The 19,547-nt window shown below is 47.6% G+C and overlaps 1 protein-coding gene across 1 annotated transcript; it reads left to right on the top strand.

Annotated features, from left to right (window-relative positions):
• Positions 1–1,992: 1,992 nt before the first annotated feature.
• Positions 1,993–2,545, top strand: LOC130707336 (glycine cleavage system H protein, mitochondrial-like). Its single transcript, XM_057541426.1, has one exon. It carries the CDS (start codon positions 1,993–1,995, stop codon positions 2,536–2,538), a length of 546 nt encoding a protein of 181 aa, XP_057397409.1. The 3' UTR covers positions 2,539–2,545.
• The last annotated feature ends 17,002 nt before the right edge of the window (positions 2,546–19,547 follow it).

Genomic DNA, 19,547 nt, shown 5'->3' with positions numbered 1-19,547 from the left:
GGGTGCCCACTCTCACCACTATTATTCCACATAGTTTTGGAAGATTTAGCCACAGCAATCAGAGATAAAAAAGAAATAAAAGGAATCCAAATCGGAAAAGAAGAAGTAAAGCTGTCCCTGTTTGCAGATACATGATACTATACATAGAGAATCCTAAAGATGCTACCGGAAAACTACTAGAGCTAATCAATGAATTTGGTAAAGTAGCAGGATACAAAATTAATGCACAGAAATCTCTTGCATTCCTATACACTAAAGATGAAAAATCTGAAAGAGAAATCAAGGAAACACTCCCATTTAACACTGCAACAAAAAGAATAAAATACCTAGGAATAAACCTACCTAAGGAGACAAAAAGACCTGTATGCAGAAAACTACAAGACACTGATGAAAGAAATTAAAGATGATACAAACAGATGGAGAGATATACCATGTTCTTAGAGAAAAGGCAGTCTTTTCAATAAGTGGTGCTGGGAAAACTGGACAGCTACATGTAAAAGAATGAAATTAGAACACTCCCTAACACCATACATAAAAATAAATTCAGGGCTTCCCTGGTGGCGCAGTGGTTGAGAATCTGCCTGCCAATGCAGGGGACACAGGTTCGAGCCCTGGTCTGGGAAGATCCCACATGCCACGGAGCAACTAAGCCCGTGGGCCACAATTACTGAGCCTGCGCGTCTGGAGCCTGTGCTCCGCAACAAGAGAGACCGCGATGAAGAGTGGCCCCCGCTCGCCGCAACTAGAGAAAGCCCTCGCACAGAAACGAAGACCCAACACAGCCAAATATAAATAAATAAATAAATAAATTTAAAAATAAATACATAAATAAATAAATAAATAAATAAATAAATAAATTCAAGATGGATTAAAGACCTAAATGTAAGGCCAGACGCTATAAAACTCTTAGAGGAAAACATAGGAAGAACACTCTTTGACATAAATCACAGCAAGATCCTTTTTGACCCACCTCCTAGAGAAATGGAAATAAAAACAAAAATAAACATATGGAACCTAATGAAACTTAAAAGCTTTTGCATAGCAAAGGAAACCATAACCAAGACGAAAAGACAACTCTCAGAATGGGAGAAAATATTTGCAAATGAAGCAACTGACAAAGGATTAATCTCCAAAACATACAAGCAGCTCATGCAGCTCAATATTAAAAAAACAAACAACCCAATCCAAAAATGGGCGGAAGACCTAAATAGACATGTCTCCAAAGAAGATATACAGATTGCCAACAAACACATGAAAGGATGCCCAATATCACTAACATTAGAGAAATGCAAATCAAAACTACAATGAGGTATCACCTTACACCGGTCAGAATGGCCATCATCAAAAAATCTACAAACGGGCTTCCCTGGTGGCGCAGTGGTTGAGAGTCTGCCTGTTAATGCAGGGGACACGGGTTCGAGCCCTGGTCTGGGAAGATCCCACATGCCGCGGAGCAGCTGGGCCCGTGAGCCACAACTGCTGAGCCTGCGCGTCTGGAGCCTGTGCCCCGCAACGGGAGGGGCCGCGATAGTGAAAGGCCCGCGCACCGCGATGAAGAGCGGTCCCCGCACCGCGATGAAGAGCGGTCCCCGCACCGCGATGAAGAGCGGTCCCCGCACCGCAATGAAGAGTGGCCCCCGCTTGCCGCAACTAGAGAAAGCCCTCGCACGAACCGAAGACCCAACACAGCCAAAAATAAATAATAAATAAATAAATAAAGTAGCTATAAAATTAAAAAAAAAAAAATCTACAAACAATAAATGCTGGAGAGGGCATGGAGAAAAGGGAACCCTCTTGCACTGTTGGTGGGAATGTAAACTGATACAGCCACTATGGAGAACAGTATGGAGGTTCCTTAAAAACTAAAAATAGAACTACCATACGACCCAGCAATCCCACTCCTGGGCATATACCCTGAGAAAACCATAATTCAAAAAGAGTCATGTACCACAATGGAGATGCTGCGCGGAGACCCTCTGCACCCCTGCGAACATGGCTCTGCGAGTGGCGCGGCGCGTGCGGGACGCAGTCTGCAGCCTGCGTGCCATCTCTGCGCCCAATGAGCCCTGCCCGTCGCAGCCCTGGGGACTGCGGGCGCGCACCATCAGGGGACTGCGGGTGGGCGCCATCAGAGCGCAGCGCACCGGACTGGCTCTGCTGTCGGGTCATAAATTCACAGACATACATGAATGGGTAACAACAAAAAACGGTGTTGGAACAGTGGGAATCAGCAATTTTGCACAGGAAGCTTTGGGAGATGTTGTTTACTGTAGTCTGCCTGAAGTTGGGACAAAATTGAACAAACAAGAGGAATTTGGTGCTTTGGAAAGTGTGAAAGCTGCTAGTGAACTCTATTCTCCTCTATCAGGAGAAGTAACTGAAATTAATGGAGCTCTAGAAGAAAATCCAGGACTTGTCAACAAATCTTGTTATGAAGATGGCTGGCTGATCAAGATGACACTCAGTAACCCTTCAGACCTAGATGAACTAATGAGTGAAGAAGCATATGAGAAATACATAAAATCTATTGAGGAGTGAAAATGGAACCCCTAAATAAACTAGTTTAAAACAACTTAAAAAAAACAAAGAGTCATGTACCACAATGTTCATTGCAGTACTATTTACAATAGCCAGGACATGGAGGCAATCTAAGTGTCCATCAACAGATGAATGGATAAAGAAGATGTGGCACATATATACAATGGAATGTTACTCAGCCATAAAAAGAAACGAAATTGAGTTATTTGTAGTGAGGTGGATGGACCTAGAGTCTGTCATACAGAGTGAAGTAAGTCAGAAAGAGAAAAACAAATACCCTATGCCAACACATATATATGAAATCTAAAAAAAAAAAATGGTTCTGAAGAACCTAGGGGCAGGACAGGAATAAAGACGCAGACATAGAGAATGGACTTGAGGACATGGGGAGGGGGAAGTGTAAGCTGGGACGAAGTGAGAGAGTGGCATGGACATATATACACAACCAAACGTAAAATAGATAGTGGGAAGCAGTCACATAGCACAGGGAGATCAGCTTGGTGCTTTGTGACCACCTAGAGGGGTGGGATAGGGAGGGTGGGAGGGAGACGCAAGAGGGAGCAGATATGGGGATGTATGTGTATGTATAGCTGGTTTACTTTGTTATACGGCAGAAACTAACACAACGATGTAAAGCAATTATACTTCAATAAAGATGTTAAAAAAAAAATAATAAAGTGCTCTGCAGGCGTAAGAAGAATATATCTGAGATGTGTATGAATGAACCTGCATATGTTATGTGTCTTTCAGTTTGTGTGTGTCAGAGCGGGGGGGAGTGGATATGAATAATGTGTGTAGGAGGTAGACAGGTGGGTGTGTGTATTTATATATATGGGTGGTATATCTGATTGTGTGTTTAGTTAATGTGTGAGAGGGAGGGAGAGAGGGAGGATGGAAGAGTAAGGAATCAGTAAGAAAGGAAAGGCTGGAGGAAGGAAATTAGGAAGGAAAGAGGGAAACCAGACAGTGTGAGACCAGATCTTGCTGTTCTTTCCGGAAGCCTCTGCCAGCTCCAAGGATGCAGACTGGAATTGGTTCAGAAACCTCAGGGACTCTCTCTGGAGCCAGTCCATCTGCTGGCTTCTTTGTTCCAGGATCACCTCTCAGCACTTAGAGATATTTTCCGGGAGGCTGGGACTGAGGAAGTGTATGTTCCAAGCGGCAAGGTGCATCTCCTCGGTTCCCCAATAGGTAGGGGGCTGCTCTGTCTCTGGTTGCTTTGCCTCATCTGCAGCTGAGCCCCTGGGTCACCCTTAAAACCAGGCTCACCTCTGCTTGCTGCCCACAATTTCCACATCAGCCTGCTTCTCGCTGCCTCCCTTTCTCTGCAGGCCACCCTGCACATTCCTCCAGGCCACCCTCCACACGGCCCCCAGGCTTGCACTCATAAGATACAGGGTGCCCGATTGTCCTCTGCCTAGAACGCTGTGCACGGCTCTGGGCATGACCTGTCCCTCTGATTTTTCAAGCTGGGCTCAAATATCCCCTCCTCAGGGAGGTGTGCTCTGACCTGTCAGCCTACAGCAACACTCTTCTCCTCCGTGAACTATCCATAAAAAAAATTCTATAGCACTTTTAGTGGTGAAAAATAACACACCCACAGCAAAGTACAAGAACATAGGTATAAAAAGCATGGTGGGCGGTTATAAACAAAACACCCACGTAACCGCCAGCCCCATTAAGAAATAAACTATTTCCTGCACCCTAGAAAGAGGCTCTCCTGCATCCCTGAATGGCTTCTCCCAGGCACACCCCCTTCCTCCTTCCTTAAGGTAACCACTACCTTGACCTTTTGGTAATCCCATCTGTGCTGACTATTAAGCTATTGTCTCCGTGCTTTAAACCAAAATTCTAATCTCTGCTTTGTGATGTTAAGGCTGGGACCTTGCAAGCCACTTTCCTCACCACCAGCTCAGTTCCTCTTAGAAGCTACCAACAGGGGGGCACGAGAAGGAGATAGCTGGCCTGGAGAAGGGCAAAAGGACTTGCTTTTTCCTCTTTGCTTTCTGTACCTGTCAGCGCCACCACAGCAAGGCAGTTTAAATATAAAAGCAGGCAATTGCCTTCCCAGTCTTCATTCTTTTGCTTTTCTAGAACCTACACCCTGATCTTGGGGAACCAGTCTTATTTAGGTGAGGTGAGGACACAGGAGAATTGGGGAGTTTTAAGTTAGATGTCAGCCATACAGAGACACATAGTGTCCTTTGTGTGTTGTGTGACATGGAGCAAAGTTTGAGACCTCTTTTTAAAGCCCAGTTTTCTCATCTGTTAAACAGGAATGAGCCATTCTCACTGACTGTTGTGAGTATGAAGTGAGATCACGTGCATAAGGGCCAATCACATCACGCATGCTAAGTGGTCATAAAATGAGAACTCCTGTTAACGCTATTATCGTGGTTGCGAGTGGGCCCTGTCTGCGTTGGAGGGCTCCTTCAGCAAGCCCAGTCGTTGGGAGGAAGGAGCAAGTCACTTGGATCCAGGGCCTTTGGGCAGTGAGCTTTGGGTGGGTGGTTGGGGGGAGCAATGACCAGCCTGAGACATAATCAGAAGCAGGTGAGGAAATCGACACTCAGGAAGAGAGAGAGACTACGCATCAGAGAGAGGGTGAGGAAAGAGGCCCGGACAGCCCTCGCTGCCCGGGACCTCCGACCACTCACTGTCTCCCCGGCATCAGCCAAAATCTTCTCTAAGAAAGTCCCCCTACCCTTTCCCTGGGGACCTGCAACGTGCTTTCAGCCGTCTCCATGGAGTACCTGAGCTAATTCTCAAGACATAGTTACATTCACTTTACTGGAATTTTATCAGAGTGCCAGCCAGCAGTGTTCCTGATAAGCCACTCAAATCAAGCAGAGGCCAGTGAGGCCTCACCTGGTGATGCTGTCTTACTCTCTATCGGTGATTCCCCAAGTGACCTTGGGAAGTCTGATAACCCCACAGAGCCGTACCTGAGCCTGCAGAGTCCGGTCAAAGCCCTGCAGAGACTGGCCAGAGCAGCATGAGATTGGCAGTAGCCTTAGCAGGGGAAATGGCTGTGCTCTTTGCTTTTTCACTCTTGGAAGTTTCTGTTGCTGTTCAGACCACAAAAACCGGCCGTAAATGCCCAGGCAGAACTGGGCCTTCTGGCAGTTGGCTTGGAGTGACTGACCTGAGCAGGCCTAAAAGCCGGGGCTGTGTGGGGAGAGTCCCCGTGTGGCTGTAACTTGAGGGCCAGTGTTGTCCAAAGGCCAACCCACAGTGGCCAATGGCATCCTGTGCGTCTTTGGAATGATTATGGATCGATAAAGCCATGATTGCTCCCTTGCCTGGAGAGCTGCACTGCATTTATCAGGTAAATGAAATGGTCCATCAATAACAATAACAATTTACACTCAGCAAACAGTTATTTAACCACATGTTGATTTCATTAAGGCTGGATCACGGTTATCATCATAATAACAGTGTGTGCTTCCCACTTTCCTGCCTAAGAGTGAAAGGTTTGAGAGTACAGCCCTTGTTTGATGCACTGACATTGAATTTTGAGCTATTAGCTTGTCACTAGGAGGAAGAAAGGAAAAAGGGTTGGGCAAATGTTGGATTCAAAGGACTTAATGCCATTATTCTGATTAATTACTTAATTAGCCGAACATTTGTACGTACCTACAATGTACCAAGCACTGTGCTAGATGCAAAGGGTATAGCAGTTGGACAAGATAGGCTCAGTGTATACATTTTCTATTGCCATGTAACAATTTAGCAGCTTAAAATAAAACACAAATTTAGCAGCTTAAAATAAAACACATTTGTGATCTCAGAGTTTCTGGGGGTCAGGAATCTGGGCATAGCTTAGCTGGGTCATCTATAAGGTTGCAATCAAGATGTCAGCCAGGGGGCTTCCCTGGTGGCGCAGTGGTTGAGAATCTGTCTGCCGATGCAGGGGGCACGGGTTCGAGTCCTGTTCTGGGAAGATCCCACATGCCGCGGAGCAACTAGGCCCGTGAGCCACAACTACTGAGCCTGCGCGTCTGGAGCCTGTGCTCCGCAACAAGAGAGGCCACAACAGTGAGAGGCCCGTGCACTGCGATGAAGAGTGGCCCCCACTTGCCGCAACTAGAGAAAGCCCTCACACAGAAACGAAGACCCAACACAGCCAAAAATAAATAAATAAATAAAAATTTAAAAACAAACAAACAAAAAAAACAACTCACATTATTTAAAAAAAAAAAAAAAAAAAAAAGATGTCAGCCAGGGCTGGGATCTCATCTGAAGTTGTGACTGGGAAAGAATCCATTTCCAAGCTCATGTAGTTGTTAGCCGGGCTCAGGTCCTTGCAGGTTAAGACTAAGAGCCATAGTTCCTAGCTAGTTGTTGGCTGGAAGTCACCCTTAGTGCCCTGCCATGTGGCCCTCCCCAACATAGCCACTTGGTTCATCAAAGCCAGCAAGAGAGGAAGTTTCCAAGCATGACAGACATGACAGTTTTATGTAACTTTATGTGATAGAATTGATATCCTATCACCTTTGCCATATTGTATGGGTTAGAAGCAAGTCACAGGTTCTGCCCAGACTCAAGGGGGTGGTGTGAGTTTAGGAGGTGAGGATAATTAGGGACAATCTTAGAGTCTGTACACTACACTTAGTCTCTGCTGTGGCTCAGCTTACGGGGAAGATAGCCATAAAATATAATTACTGTGAAGTGAGGTTCAGACTATGAGAGAGGGAGAACTCAGGTGATACCGCCCTCACTCAGTCTAATAAAGGCATATTTAAGCTGGGACTTGAGGTATGAGAAGGAATCGCTTAAATCGATAGGTGTGGGGAGGGAGCATGGGAGTGTGTGAGGCACAGAGGATTGCAGGCTGAGGAACTCTAAACTTATAAACTCTTAGAGCAAAAGAGAGACAGTGATTATCTAGTCTACTGGTTCTCAATCCTGGACGCACATTGGAATCACCTGAAGAGTTTTATAAACCACTCATGTCCAAGTCCCGTGCCAGAGGCTCTGATGAATTGGTCTCAGGTGAGCTAGAAACTGGGCTTTTTAAAACCTCCCTAGGTGATTCTAATGTGCAGCCAAGGTTGAGACCGCTGCTAGTCTAGTCCCTTCAATTTTATAGATAAGGAACTTGAAGCTCAGAAGGAAATGGATTTGGTCAAGGTTTGGCACAGCTACCAGTCGGCAAAGCCCAGGTGATGAGTGGGGAGGGCGTGGAGCTAGGAGGTAGGGTTCCTGCCACAAACAGGACTCTGTCCACTTCTCTCTCTAGGACTCAGTTTCCCCATCTGTGAAATGAGAAGGGCCGGATGATCTCCAGAGCCTCTTCAAACGCTGACGGTGCTCTGATTCTATTTGACTGAGCATCAACTCCATATCAGCCGCTGATGTGGGACTGGCATCCATCTGTCTCCACTCTGGGCTGTGTTTTTGGAAGCCTGGAATCAGTGATGTTGTGGATCGTGGCCAAGACCCTTCTCTGAGTGAAGCTGCCTGATGGACTGGATGTCCCCAAACAAGCCCTCGTAGTGGAGACAAGCTTGTCTACTGAAGCGTGAGACGTTCCCCCAGGAGGAAGCTGCCCTGGCTGGGTTTAATCTGCGGTGTGTTTATTAGGATTAGGGTTTTAATTAAAATTGACATTTCAAAGACTACCTGTGAGGGAGCCTGGCTTTAATGAAAAGCACATCATGGTGATACAGGGAACCTCCCACTCGGTCAGGCAGGTGTTTCTGTGGAACTGAGGCAGGGGCCCCCAGCTCTCTCCTCCTCTGGCTAAATCAGCTCACTATCTGTAGGTGTCGATGGACCCGTCCACACTGAGTCATCAGTGCTGGTGGGCGGCAGAGTGCTGGTCGGGGCTTCTGGGGACTAGGACTCCCCTCCAGCTCTGGGTGAGTGTGTTAACCCTTTGAGGTTCAGTTTCCTCACATGTAAAATGGGCTGCTCAATTATTCACTTTTTCAGAGACTGCTTGTTGAGTACCTGTTCTGGGTTAGAGCTCCTAGTCTCTCTCCTCAAGGAATTCACAAGGTGAGGGGAGCAGAGGCAAGAAAATCAGTGTAGGATAAGGCCCTTAGCTTGGCTGCCTGGCACACAGGAAGCTCTTGTGATAATTCTTGTGTCCAGGTGCCGTGGGAGCCCAGAGAAGGGCTCTTGAAATCACATGGGGAGAGAATAGCCGTGACTGCAAGAAGAAGTTATGATCATTACCTGATTCTCCAAATATCTACCGAGCACCAATTATATGCCAAACACTGTCCTAGGTGATGGGGATAGAGTGGTAAACAAGGCAGACAATGACTTTGTCATCATAAGAGCTACCTTTTCATGGAGGTAATGACAATAACACAACAACAATAAGAGCGGTGACTTCTATTTAAAGAGCACCCACCATGTGCTCAGTGCTTTATTGACGTGTCTCATTTCATTGAATCCTTCCCATCAACCTGACCATGTAGGTACTCTTGCTTTCCCCTGTTACTGATGAGGACCCTGAAACTCATAGACGGTTAAGGACCTTACCCAAGGTTGCCCAGTTAGGAAACGGCAGGGCTGGGATTCCTGCCCTGGGCTGGTCACCTGGAGGCTGAACACTTCCCCACGATATTATTCTGGTTTAGAATCGAGGTCATGCACAGCTAGTGGAGGGGTCAGAATGAATGTGTGTAAGTGTGTATGAGCGTGTGTGTGTGTGTGTGTGTGAGAGAGAAAGAGAAAGCACACTGTGGTGGTGGATTCCTGAGAGGTGAAAAGTCTCCCTCCACGCAGCCCCAGGAGACGTTCTCTCCTTAGGTCACGTGTGCTTGTTGGTGCTGTAAAGGGAGCAGTCTCCTGAGACATTTGAAGGGAAAGCTGCTGCCTTCTCTTATTTGAGGGGTCACAAAAATTAGTGATAGTGTACTAAAGTGAAGTCCAAAGACAGAGAGAGATTAAGAGGATTCCCTCCAAAGTCCTTTCTTTCAAATTAATTGTCCCTCTGGGCCCGCTGGTCTCTGGCGTGAGGCATGCGACACTGGGCCAGGACCACCATCCCCACCCCAGCTTGATGAGGAAGTAGGAAGTGTCAGTCTTCAGGTTTCTTCCAGAATGACCCTCCCAGCCCTGGGGAAGGAGACAGGGTTCCATCATTAGAATGGATGGAAAACCCAGCCTCCAGGTCCCAAATGCTGGTACCCAGAGTCAAGAGACTCAGCAGAGGTGGGATCAGCAGCTGGACTGCCTGAGGCAGGAATCGTCCAAAAGCCCGAGGTGGGACCCAATCTTTAGGTGGGAGTGTGGTTACACCAGCTTTGGGAACCAATCCCCACCGTAACCCTGGGAGGAGGAGCTATAATCCACATAGAAGCCAGGAGGAAACTGAAGGACAGAGATGTTAGGTTTCTAAAGTGATTTCTAAACTTATTTCACACGGCTAAAGAATTGTGGAACTAGGATTCAAATCCAGGTAGCTATTATGTCCAGATAAATAAACAGAGGTCAGAGAGGTCAGACTTGTCCCAGTCACACAACTTGTGAGTGGTGACATAGTTCCAGAGACCATGCTCTTGCTATGGTGTGAGACTCAGGGAAAGTTCTGGAGGTTCTGTTGGGCTGCTGATGGAGAAGGGAGGGAAAGGGCATGGAGCTCATCAAGAAGCAAATGGCCTGGTGTCCTTCCTCAGCCCTCAGTGACCTTGCCTGAGATGAGGCAGAGCTGAGTTAGGGTGTGCCCTGGAGGAAGCCACAGGGCATAAAACAGGACATGGGTGTCCCCAGAATCACAGTTCATGAGTGAGAGTCAAGACTGGAACTAGGGCTTCCCTGGTGGCACAGTAGTTAAGAATCCGCCTGCCAATGCAGGGGACACGGGTTCGAATCCTGGTCCGGGAAGATCCCACATGCCGCGGAGCAACTAAGCCCATGCACGACAACTGCTAAGCCTGCGTTCTAGAGCCCACGAGCCACAACTACTGAGCCTGCACTCTAGAGGCCATGCTCTGCAACAAAAGAAGCCACCGCAATGAGAAGCCCGTGCACCACAACGAAGAGTAGCCCCCACTCACCACAACTAGAGAAAGCCTGCGCGGAGCAATGAAGACCCAACTCAGCCAAAAATAAAAATAAAAAATAAAAAAAAAAACGACTGGAACTAAAGCCCACCTGTTCCCCCAATCCAGATTCAGGGATCTTTTCTGTGGTTCCAGGCTGCCAGGACCATAGGGAGTGAGCATTTATCAGGAGCATTAGAGAGCACACAGTGAGACACGGGGGCTGGCCCAGATCATCACTGAATTTTCTCCCCTAAAATTAATAATCAGCTCATTTGCTAAACATTTATTATTCATCAGGCATCCTGCCAAGCGTTTATTTCCAGACATTATTCATTCAGTTTACAAACATGAGCCAGATGCTAGGTATACGGCAGAAAACAAGAGAGACAAGGCCCTTGCCACACAACCATCCTCATAGGTGGTGACGAGCTTTCCCATTTTATAGATGAGCAAACTGAGGCCCAGAGGGGTTAAGAAACTCACCAGAGTCACAGAGCTGGTAAGAGGCAGAGCTGAGGTTTGAACCCCAGTCTGTCTTCACCACGTCAGCATTTGGCCTTTCCTTGCAGCCACCGGCCCAACCCCCCGAATTTATTCAGACAGCGGTGAGGTCTGGCTCTTTATTCCCAAAGCCAGACTCCCCCACAGGGTCTGCCCAGTTCCCTTTTCCAGCCAACTGTCACCGCCTTGCCTCCATTGCAGTCTAAAGGCAAACTTTCCAGATTCTCTTCTCCTCCTGCCAGAATATCTCTGCATGTCATTCAAGGCACAGTGAAAAATTACGCCTTTTCACTACTCCCCTTAGCATTTGTTTCTTCTGCCCAAGTCCCCTTCCCTTCCTTTTTCCAACCTCAGAATGTCTAGTCGTCCTTCAAGACCCAGGTCAACTGCCCCCTCCTCTGGAAGGCCTCTCCTCCTTCTTTGAAGCACAGTTTGTCCTCAGGGCTCCCCAACACCCACCTCCTTCTGAGCATTTTTCACGAGTGTCTTGGTGTATTCATGTACCTGTCTGTCTCTCTCACTTGCCTGTGAATTCTTGGGGGTCAGGACCACCCCTGTGGCCCTTATTCTTATTGTACCCATAGTTGCTGGAACACCCTGAGTGCTCAGTAAACGTTTGTGAAATGAAGACATGAGGAGAGCATGGCCTCTGTCTCTTCCGGTTTACATCCCAGCTACAGAACTCCCTTCAGTCCAGCTCTGTCCTCACTCTATCCCAGCCGCTGACTGTGGGTTTAGGCCTTAGATGTTTCATTAACTAATAATAATGAGTCACTGTACTAGCTTCAGGAGCATTGTAAATGATACAGTGTCAGGAGAAGGCAGTGGGATGTGGAATGTCAATGAGCCTGGCGTGGTTCCTGAAACACAAAATGCCATGTGCAATCTCTGTCTCTGGTACAGCTCCCATACGCCAGGCCTCACATGCTAACTTGGAATAATTCCATTATTCCATCCCAGTTCTAATTCTAGGCTGATTGTAGGGACAGCAAATGAGTGCCATGTGTCAGGTGTGGCAGGTTAACTAATGGGCTCCTCAAAGATATCCATGTCCTAATCCCCAGAGCCTATGACTGTGTTAACCTTACACAACAAAAGGAACTTTGCAGATGTGATTAAGCTAAGGATCTTGAGATGAAGAGATTATCCTGGATTATCTGGGTAGTGGGCCTTCAGTATGATCACAAGGGGGTCTTTATAAGAGGCAGAGGCAGAGGCAGAGGCAGAGAAGATGATGTGATGATGGAAGCACACATTGGCGTGATGTGATTTGAAGATGGAGGGAGGGGCCACAAGCCAAGAAATAGAAGTGGGACACTAAAAGCTGAAAAAGGCAAGGAAAGGGACTTCCCTGGTGGTCCAGGGGTTAAGACTCTGTGCTTCCACTGCAGGGGGCGTGGGTTCGATCCCTGGTCGGGGAACTAAGATCCTGCATGCGGTACAACGCGGCCGAAAAAAAAAAGCAAGGAAAGAGGTTCTCTCCTCAGACACTCCAGAAGGAACCTGCCCTGCCAATTCCTTGACGTTAGCCCACCGAAACTGATTTCAGATTTCTGACCCCGGCAACTATAAGGGAATAAATTTGTGTTGTTTTAAGCCACAAAGTTTAGGTAATTTGTTACAGCAGCCCTAGGAAACTAATATATGAGGCAACTCCCTCTTCTGGAGAAGCTGACAGAAAGCTGTACTCTTTCTGGATGAAACCTCAGAGTCATTAACACAACACATCTGGCAATCACTAACAACAGATCTGAGTTGGAAAAGGGAGCTGGAGCCCCTTTGTTGTTATTTTGCGTTTGAACTGGGCCAAATGCCTCCTTCAACTGTTAGGGAAACGGAAGCCCAGAGCAATGAAGTCTTTCCCAGGGACGTGCAACCCATTAGTGGCAGGCCTGTCTTCTGCATGCCAAGATTTTTTCCCCTGTGTCAGCTCTTAAAAACCTAGGTTGGCAGCAGAAGCATCAATGGTGCTGCAACATTCTAGTTTAGACTGAGCTCTCCTACAGGAACCATGATTTTTTTCCCTGCAGTCAGGGCTCGGTAAAGAAATGGTCCTGCTGGGGCCTTTCTCTGGTGCTACTCACTGCCCCTCCTGGAAGCCCAGGATCCACAGCACAAACTGGGTGAGTTCCCTAGAGCCTCATGACAAGTTTTACCCAGGACCGGCCTCTCTGGACAGATTTATTCATCAATGCTCTCGATGGAGATTCCAGGCACTACGCTAATGACTTACCTGGGGAACCATTCTGCTTTGCTCAAGCCTCTCCCTCAGGAAATCGGAGCTTGTGAGATGAGAGTCTTTAGGGGAGATGGCTGTTACCTGAGAGGCAGAGATACTGAGACATTAGCCTCCCAGCAGGTGGGTACGGTTACAGCCTCATGTGAAAAGATTGCTTCTCTACCCAAATTTATTAGCCAAGAGTTCCCTAGGGGCTCAGCTTGGCCAATCAGGTCATCAAAAGACCCTCAGAGGCTCCCCACTGCTTTCCCAACAAAGTTTTGCTCACCCGGACACTCCCAACTCTCCTTGATTGGGCTGCATCCTTTCTTTCCAGCCTTATTTTCCTCTAATGCTATAGTCAGGTTCACTGTTCAGTAAGAAGAGTAGTGGGAAAACGGCTAGCCCATCAGTGGCAGGGCTGAGGCCAGAGCAAGAACGCCGAAGTCCCACCTATGCTTTTTTTATCCTGCTTCCCAACAAGGAACAGAGCAGGAGACATAATGTTGATGACGTACAGAATCCCCAATTCAAAGTGTACTCTTGATTCTTATGATTGTAAAATCCCATCTAAACAAGTCTCATGGTTTGGCTTCCTATGTGCCGTAGGCTAAATGTAGAGAAAGGATTTTTCATGATGAGCTGGAAAGCCCGGGCTTTGTTCCTGTCCCTGCGCTAAATAGACTGTGTGATCTTGGGCAGTCCCTCCGCCCCCTGCTCAGTCCACTTCCATTCTGTACAGTCAACAGGCTGGACTACATGATCTTATAGTCCTTCCAGGAAGACACTTCTGTTTTTTCCCAACAGCCTGGAAAAACTCTATACTAGTAAAGAATTTTCCCGGGGTTGGTGGAAACTGGCCTGGCCTGGTGAGGAAGGGCCAAATCCACAAGTTTGGCTCAGCAGTAGGAAGGGATTGCTGGCAGGGTTGCAGACTGGACTGGAAAGAAAAAAGCAGAACTGTGGGTCCTGGCAGAGTGTGAAGTCAGCTAATAGAGCAGACCATTCCCTGACAAAGTGTCAGTCAGCCCTACTCTGCGCCAGATACCATGCGAGGTGTTGGGGATAGAGCCACAGGCCAGATGGAAAGATTCTTGGTCTCAAATAAGAACTTATGAGTCGGACTTCCCTGGTGGTTCAGTGGTTAAGAATCTGCCTGCCAATGCAGGGGACACGGGTTCGAGCCCTGGTCCAGGAAGATCCCACATGCCGCGGAGCACCTAAACCCGTGCACCACAACTACTGAGCCTGCGCTCTAGAGCCCGTGAGCCACAACTACTGAAGCCCATCTGCCACAACTACTGAAGTTCGCGCACCTAGAGCCTGTGCTCCGCAACAAGAGAAGCCACAGCAATGAGAAGCCTGTGCACCGCAACAAAGAGTAGCCCCTCCTCACCACAACTAGAGAAAGCCCACGTGCAGCAACGAAGACCCAACGCAGCCCAAATAACTAGCTAAATAAATGAATTCATTTAAAAAAAAAAAAGAAGAAGAACTTACGAGTCAATAAGGGTGAGTAGGGGGAGGCAGGCAAACAGGCAATAACTATACAAAGGGAAGAGGTGGGGGGATGCGCAGGAACAGAAAAAGTGTCCCTGTCATGGTACAGGAGGGGTCAGACAAGGGTACCCAGAGAATGCCACCCTTAACCTGAGGGATCTGGTCATTTGGGAGGGAAGAAGACAGGAAGGGTGTTCCAGGCAGAGGTTCAGTCTAGGCAGAAAATGCCCAAGTCCTGGAGGTCAGCAAATAGCTAGAGTGATTGAACAGAGAAGGAGAGTGCAGAATGAGGTCTGGAGCACAGGCAGCTGCTTTGTAGCCAGTGAGGAAAATGGAACAGGGGTAAATGGGCATCCATGCCTATGTCTGGATATAAGCATAGTCTGTACCCTGCAGCCTCAGCAGAGGGCCCAAGGCCAGGATCCTCAAGGGAAAAGACTGAGTGAGGCTGCAGTTGCTGAAAAGCTGAGGGTTGAATGAGGGGGCAAAGCTAACATGAGGAAAGAGAGAAACAACAGTGTGTTGAGGGAGAGAAGGGAATAAATCCTCATTGACAACTTGCTATGAAGTTGGGGCTTAGCCTCAGTTTTTCATCTAAAAAAAATGGGACTACCTCCAGGACTATGGTGAGGATTAAATGAGATAATACACATTATCTGCACACCGTGAGTGGTTAATGAATTGTAGCTACCTTTATTACTACTGCATGCTAATTCATTCAACAACTGTTTATCAAGTGCCGACTACATGCCAGGCACTGTTCTAAGTGCTGGGATACATCCGTGAACAAAACAGACAAAAATCACTGTTCTTGCAGGGTTACTTATTAGTGCTTATTCTTTTCATATTCACAACCCTCTGAGGAGGGTCTTATTACACTTATTTTATAGATGAGGACTGGACACTAGGCTAAGCAACTAGTCCAAGATCAGGAAGCTAGCCAGTGGCAGAGGCAGGATTTGAACCCAAGTCTCCGTGATGATATACACAAGGCTCCCTCCACTACCCCACCCTACCGCTATACAAAAGGCAACACAGAATTAATTATTGCCTGTACGGTATCAATTATATTTTCAACACAGATTTTTCTGTGATGGTCTGGCTTTTAAACCATCTGTCCCCATCGGTCCTGTAAATCATGCATACCCATCAGACTATGACTGGTATGGGGGCGGGAAGATGCTATTGCTTTATTCATTGAACCTACACGAACTTCAGGGAAAGTAGAGGCCCTTATAGCTGGAGTAGAGGGGAAGGTTTCCTGGAGAAGGCTGGACCTGCAGCCACAGGCAGGAAAAGGACAGGTGAGGGAGTGGAAACAGTTTAAACAGTAATCCAGAGGGAGGGAGTGCACGGTGTGTGTGTGTGTGTGTGCATGTGTTGACTGCCTTAACAAATATTTATTGAGCACCTAACATGTCAGGTACTGCAGTAGGCACTGGGAATCACAGCAAAGAAGGTGTGCTATGTCCCTGCCCTCATGGTGCTTACAGAGAGAGAGAGTGTGTGTGTGTGTGTGTGTGTGTGTGTGTGTGTGTGTGTGTAGGGTAAGGTGAAGGAGGGGGATGGGAGGCATTGGGAAATGCACAAGAAGATAAGGGCATTCATCCCAACAGAGACTCCTTTCTTTGAATTTTTGCTCCCCCAGCTGTGCTTCTTGATTTATTTCTCCACCCACCCCACACACACTTTTGCCAACTGGAGGAAAGGCACAGGCTCCTGGAAGCTGCCGATGGGCTCAGGAAGTCCCAGATGCCAGAGCGGGGCTGCGCCGAGAGTGTGGTACCTTGGCTCAGCCTTGCAGGCTGGTGTTCCCTTTTGGTGTGGGCCTTTTATCTACTAGCTCAGTGCAGACAATCGATGGTAATCCAGTCTTCTGGGACCAAATGAAACAGCCGGCATTTAAAGGGCTCCAGCTCTCTTTTCTGATTACCAAGCGACCTACATAATCACTCTCACCCCAGCCTTCCTGGGAGGGCACTACCATTGACAAAGCCCAATCAGGCACTCTCTCTGCTGGGAACTGGCTATGATTTCTTCTGAGCTTGCCAAGCAGAGAGGAGACTAGGGTAGCAGGAGCCTGGCCAAGGATTCCCGAGGCCTTGTTCTTGCCCCAGATCTGCAATTAACTCCTGCGTGACTCTGGGAATGTCTGTTCCCACCACCACCATCCCCTGGGCCTGTTTCCCCATTTGTAACATGAGGGGGTTAAACCAGACCATCTCAGAGGTCCCTCCCCTGCTCCAAAATTCTAGGTCATTCATGATGCCAGATCACACTACTCCAGCCTTAAAAAGTTTCCAGGGACTTTTGTGGAACCCACATGATGGGTATGAAGCTTAGCATGACAGTTAATAGCACAGGGGTTTGTGTGTGTATAGATATATGCTGATTTGAACATTTGCAAGACATATTAAGTGAAAAAAAATCAAGTTGCAGAGTGGTTTCTATAGTATGATACCACACTGGTATGTTACACACATGCTTGTACAAGCACACACATGCATAGAATATTCTAATATCTCTGGAAGGATACATAAGAGCCATGCGAGCTTGCAGGAAGGGAACAGGGTGTCTAGGGAGAAGATTTAAATTTCACTTTTTGTATTTCTTGATTTTTTAAACCATGTGCATTGCTGCTTCGAAAATTAATAAATGGTTTTAAAAATAGAGCACGGACTTTGCCGTCAATTCACTTATTCACTTAACAAATATTTACTGAATACCAGTTAGGTGGCAGAGACTGATATAGGAGGTGGTGAGTAAGACAGTCCCTGCCCCCATGAAGCCCACATTCTAGATTGATAATAGCCCAGTCAAGTGTGTAATATAATGCCAGGTAGCAATAAGGAGCATGAAATATACAAGACAGACTTGAATATGAAGGCTGGCTTTTCACCACAAATTGTTTGACCTTGAGTAGGTTGCTTCACCCTGTTGATCCTCAGTTTCCTCATCTATAAAATGGCAGCAATAGTGCTCCATTGTTTTTTGTGTGTGAAAATGAAATGGAGTGAATAACAGTACCTGGGACATAATAGGGGTTTGGTAAATGTTGGTTATCATTTTGGTTACTATTACTGGGGCAAGAGTTTGGAGAGGAGTGGACATGGCCAAGAGCAGTGTAGGGTGAGGGTGGGCAGACACCTGGGAGACAGAGCAGGTGGGCGAGATAGGAAGAAGTGCACCAACTGGGCTCACTGCGGGTGGGACGATACAGAAGGAGAGGAGGGTGTGAGCGACCCAGCCCAGAAGACAGAAGTGGGCTTGCAGCCTTAACCAGCAGGGAGCCCTACGTAGCTCCCCCAAGGTGCCTGGTCTAGCCAGGAAATGGCATGCAGGTTGGTGGGGGGAGTCCATTCATTTCATCCTCAGTGCCCAGGGACAGAGCCATTTGGGTTTCTTGGCAGGGCTGGGTCTCTGAGTGGCAGGTATCTCCATGTTAGGCTTACAGGCTGTTGGGAGGGTCCATTGAGAGCTTCCACCCCACCCCGTGGTGATGCCTGACTCCTTACTATTAGAGTAGCTCACCATGCACAGGGTAGATGAGAAGGTCTGGGTGACATTGTGTCTGAAGATCTTTGCCAAGAATATAGATGCAACCTAGGAACAGAAAGAGAGGGTTTCCTCAGGGGTTCCCAAGCTGGCCAGCCTTCAGTCTCTCCTGAGGTTCCAGTGCAGATTCCTGAGCCTTAGTCCCCGAGGGCTGACTCAGTGACACAGGGTTGGGTCTCACTAATGTCTCCTTGGAAGCCACACTGCCATACCCAAACCAATGACAGGTGCTTCTCAGGTAATGGGCTGGAAGCTTCTTCTCTGCACCCCAGCCAGACATTAGGCCAAACTCCAGGATCGCCTGTGATAGAAAAAACACAGTCACTTGTTCAGTGACTTAAAGCTTGTTGGGTGCCTGTGCATGAGCACTTATGTGTGTGCGTGCATGCATACACACATGTTTGTATACGTGTGTGCATGCCATGCATGTGCATCTGTGTCTATGAGTGTGTGGTATATCGAAATAAGGGAACAGGAAGGGAGTGCAGGTCCAGTGGAGGGAGAAAGCCAGAGAAGTGAAGTGTGTGCTTCTCAAGAGAAAATGAAATTCAAAGAGAAAATCACTGCCCTGGGGAACTCTGTAAATCTCACCTGCTTTTAGTGAATCTCAGTGAATCTCATTCAGTGAAGCTTTTAATGCAAATCCACGCAAACAAATTCTGGGCCCTGCTTGGAGTCCTGGGAGGGAGGGTTCCATTTCAGGAGCCGTGGCAGGGAAGTGAATCTAGCAGGAGGCCCCTCCTGAAAGCTGAAGATAAGAGGCTGGCCATGGCCCATGGGGCTCATTTGACAGTTCCCAGTGATAGCTTCTTAGCCACACATGAAATATGTATCTATGGGTTTTGGACACAAACTCAAAATGTCAAATTTTTTTCGAATTATTTTTGAGCAGCAAAATCCCCCTTTGCCTAAAGGAGGTTTTAAATAGAACCCTGACATAGAAAAGAGAAAACGGCAAGCTGCTCTAGTTCAAGTATGGAAATGGGGATGGGGACACAGTGCCCCTCCCACTCAGGTTATGCCCACCCCCCGTCACTCAGGCCACACCTCAGGCAACGGAGGGCTCAACCCAGATTAAAAACCCTTTGGCTCCCTCACTTTCCCCACTTTACAGGTAGAAAACCCTCCTGGCTCCCTGCTGCTGTGCCCACATCCCTTTGTACTCAGAAGGGACCTGCTGCCTACCACCCGGGGCTCACTGTGTCCTAAGCTGGAGGACCAGTTCTTTCTGG

This window comes from Balaenoptera acutorostrata, chromosome 2 (genome assembly GCF_949987535.1).
Source record: "Balaenoptera acutorostrata chromosome 2, mBalAcu1.1, whole genome shotgun sequence".
NCBI classification, from domain to species: Eukaryota; Metazoa; Chordata; class Mammalia; order Artiodactyla; family Balaenopteridae; genus Balaenoptera; species Balaenoptera acutorostrata.
The sequence above is the reverse complement of the archived record's forward strand: the minus strand, read 5'-3'. Positions and strand labels throughout refer to the sequence as shown.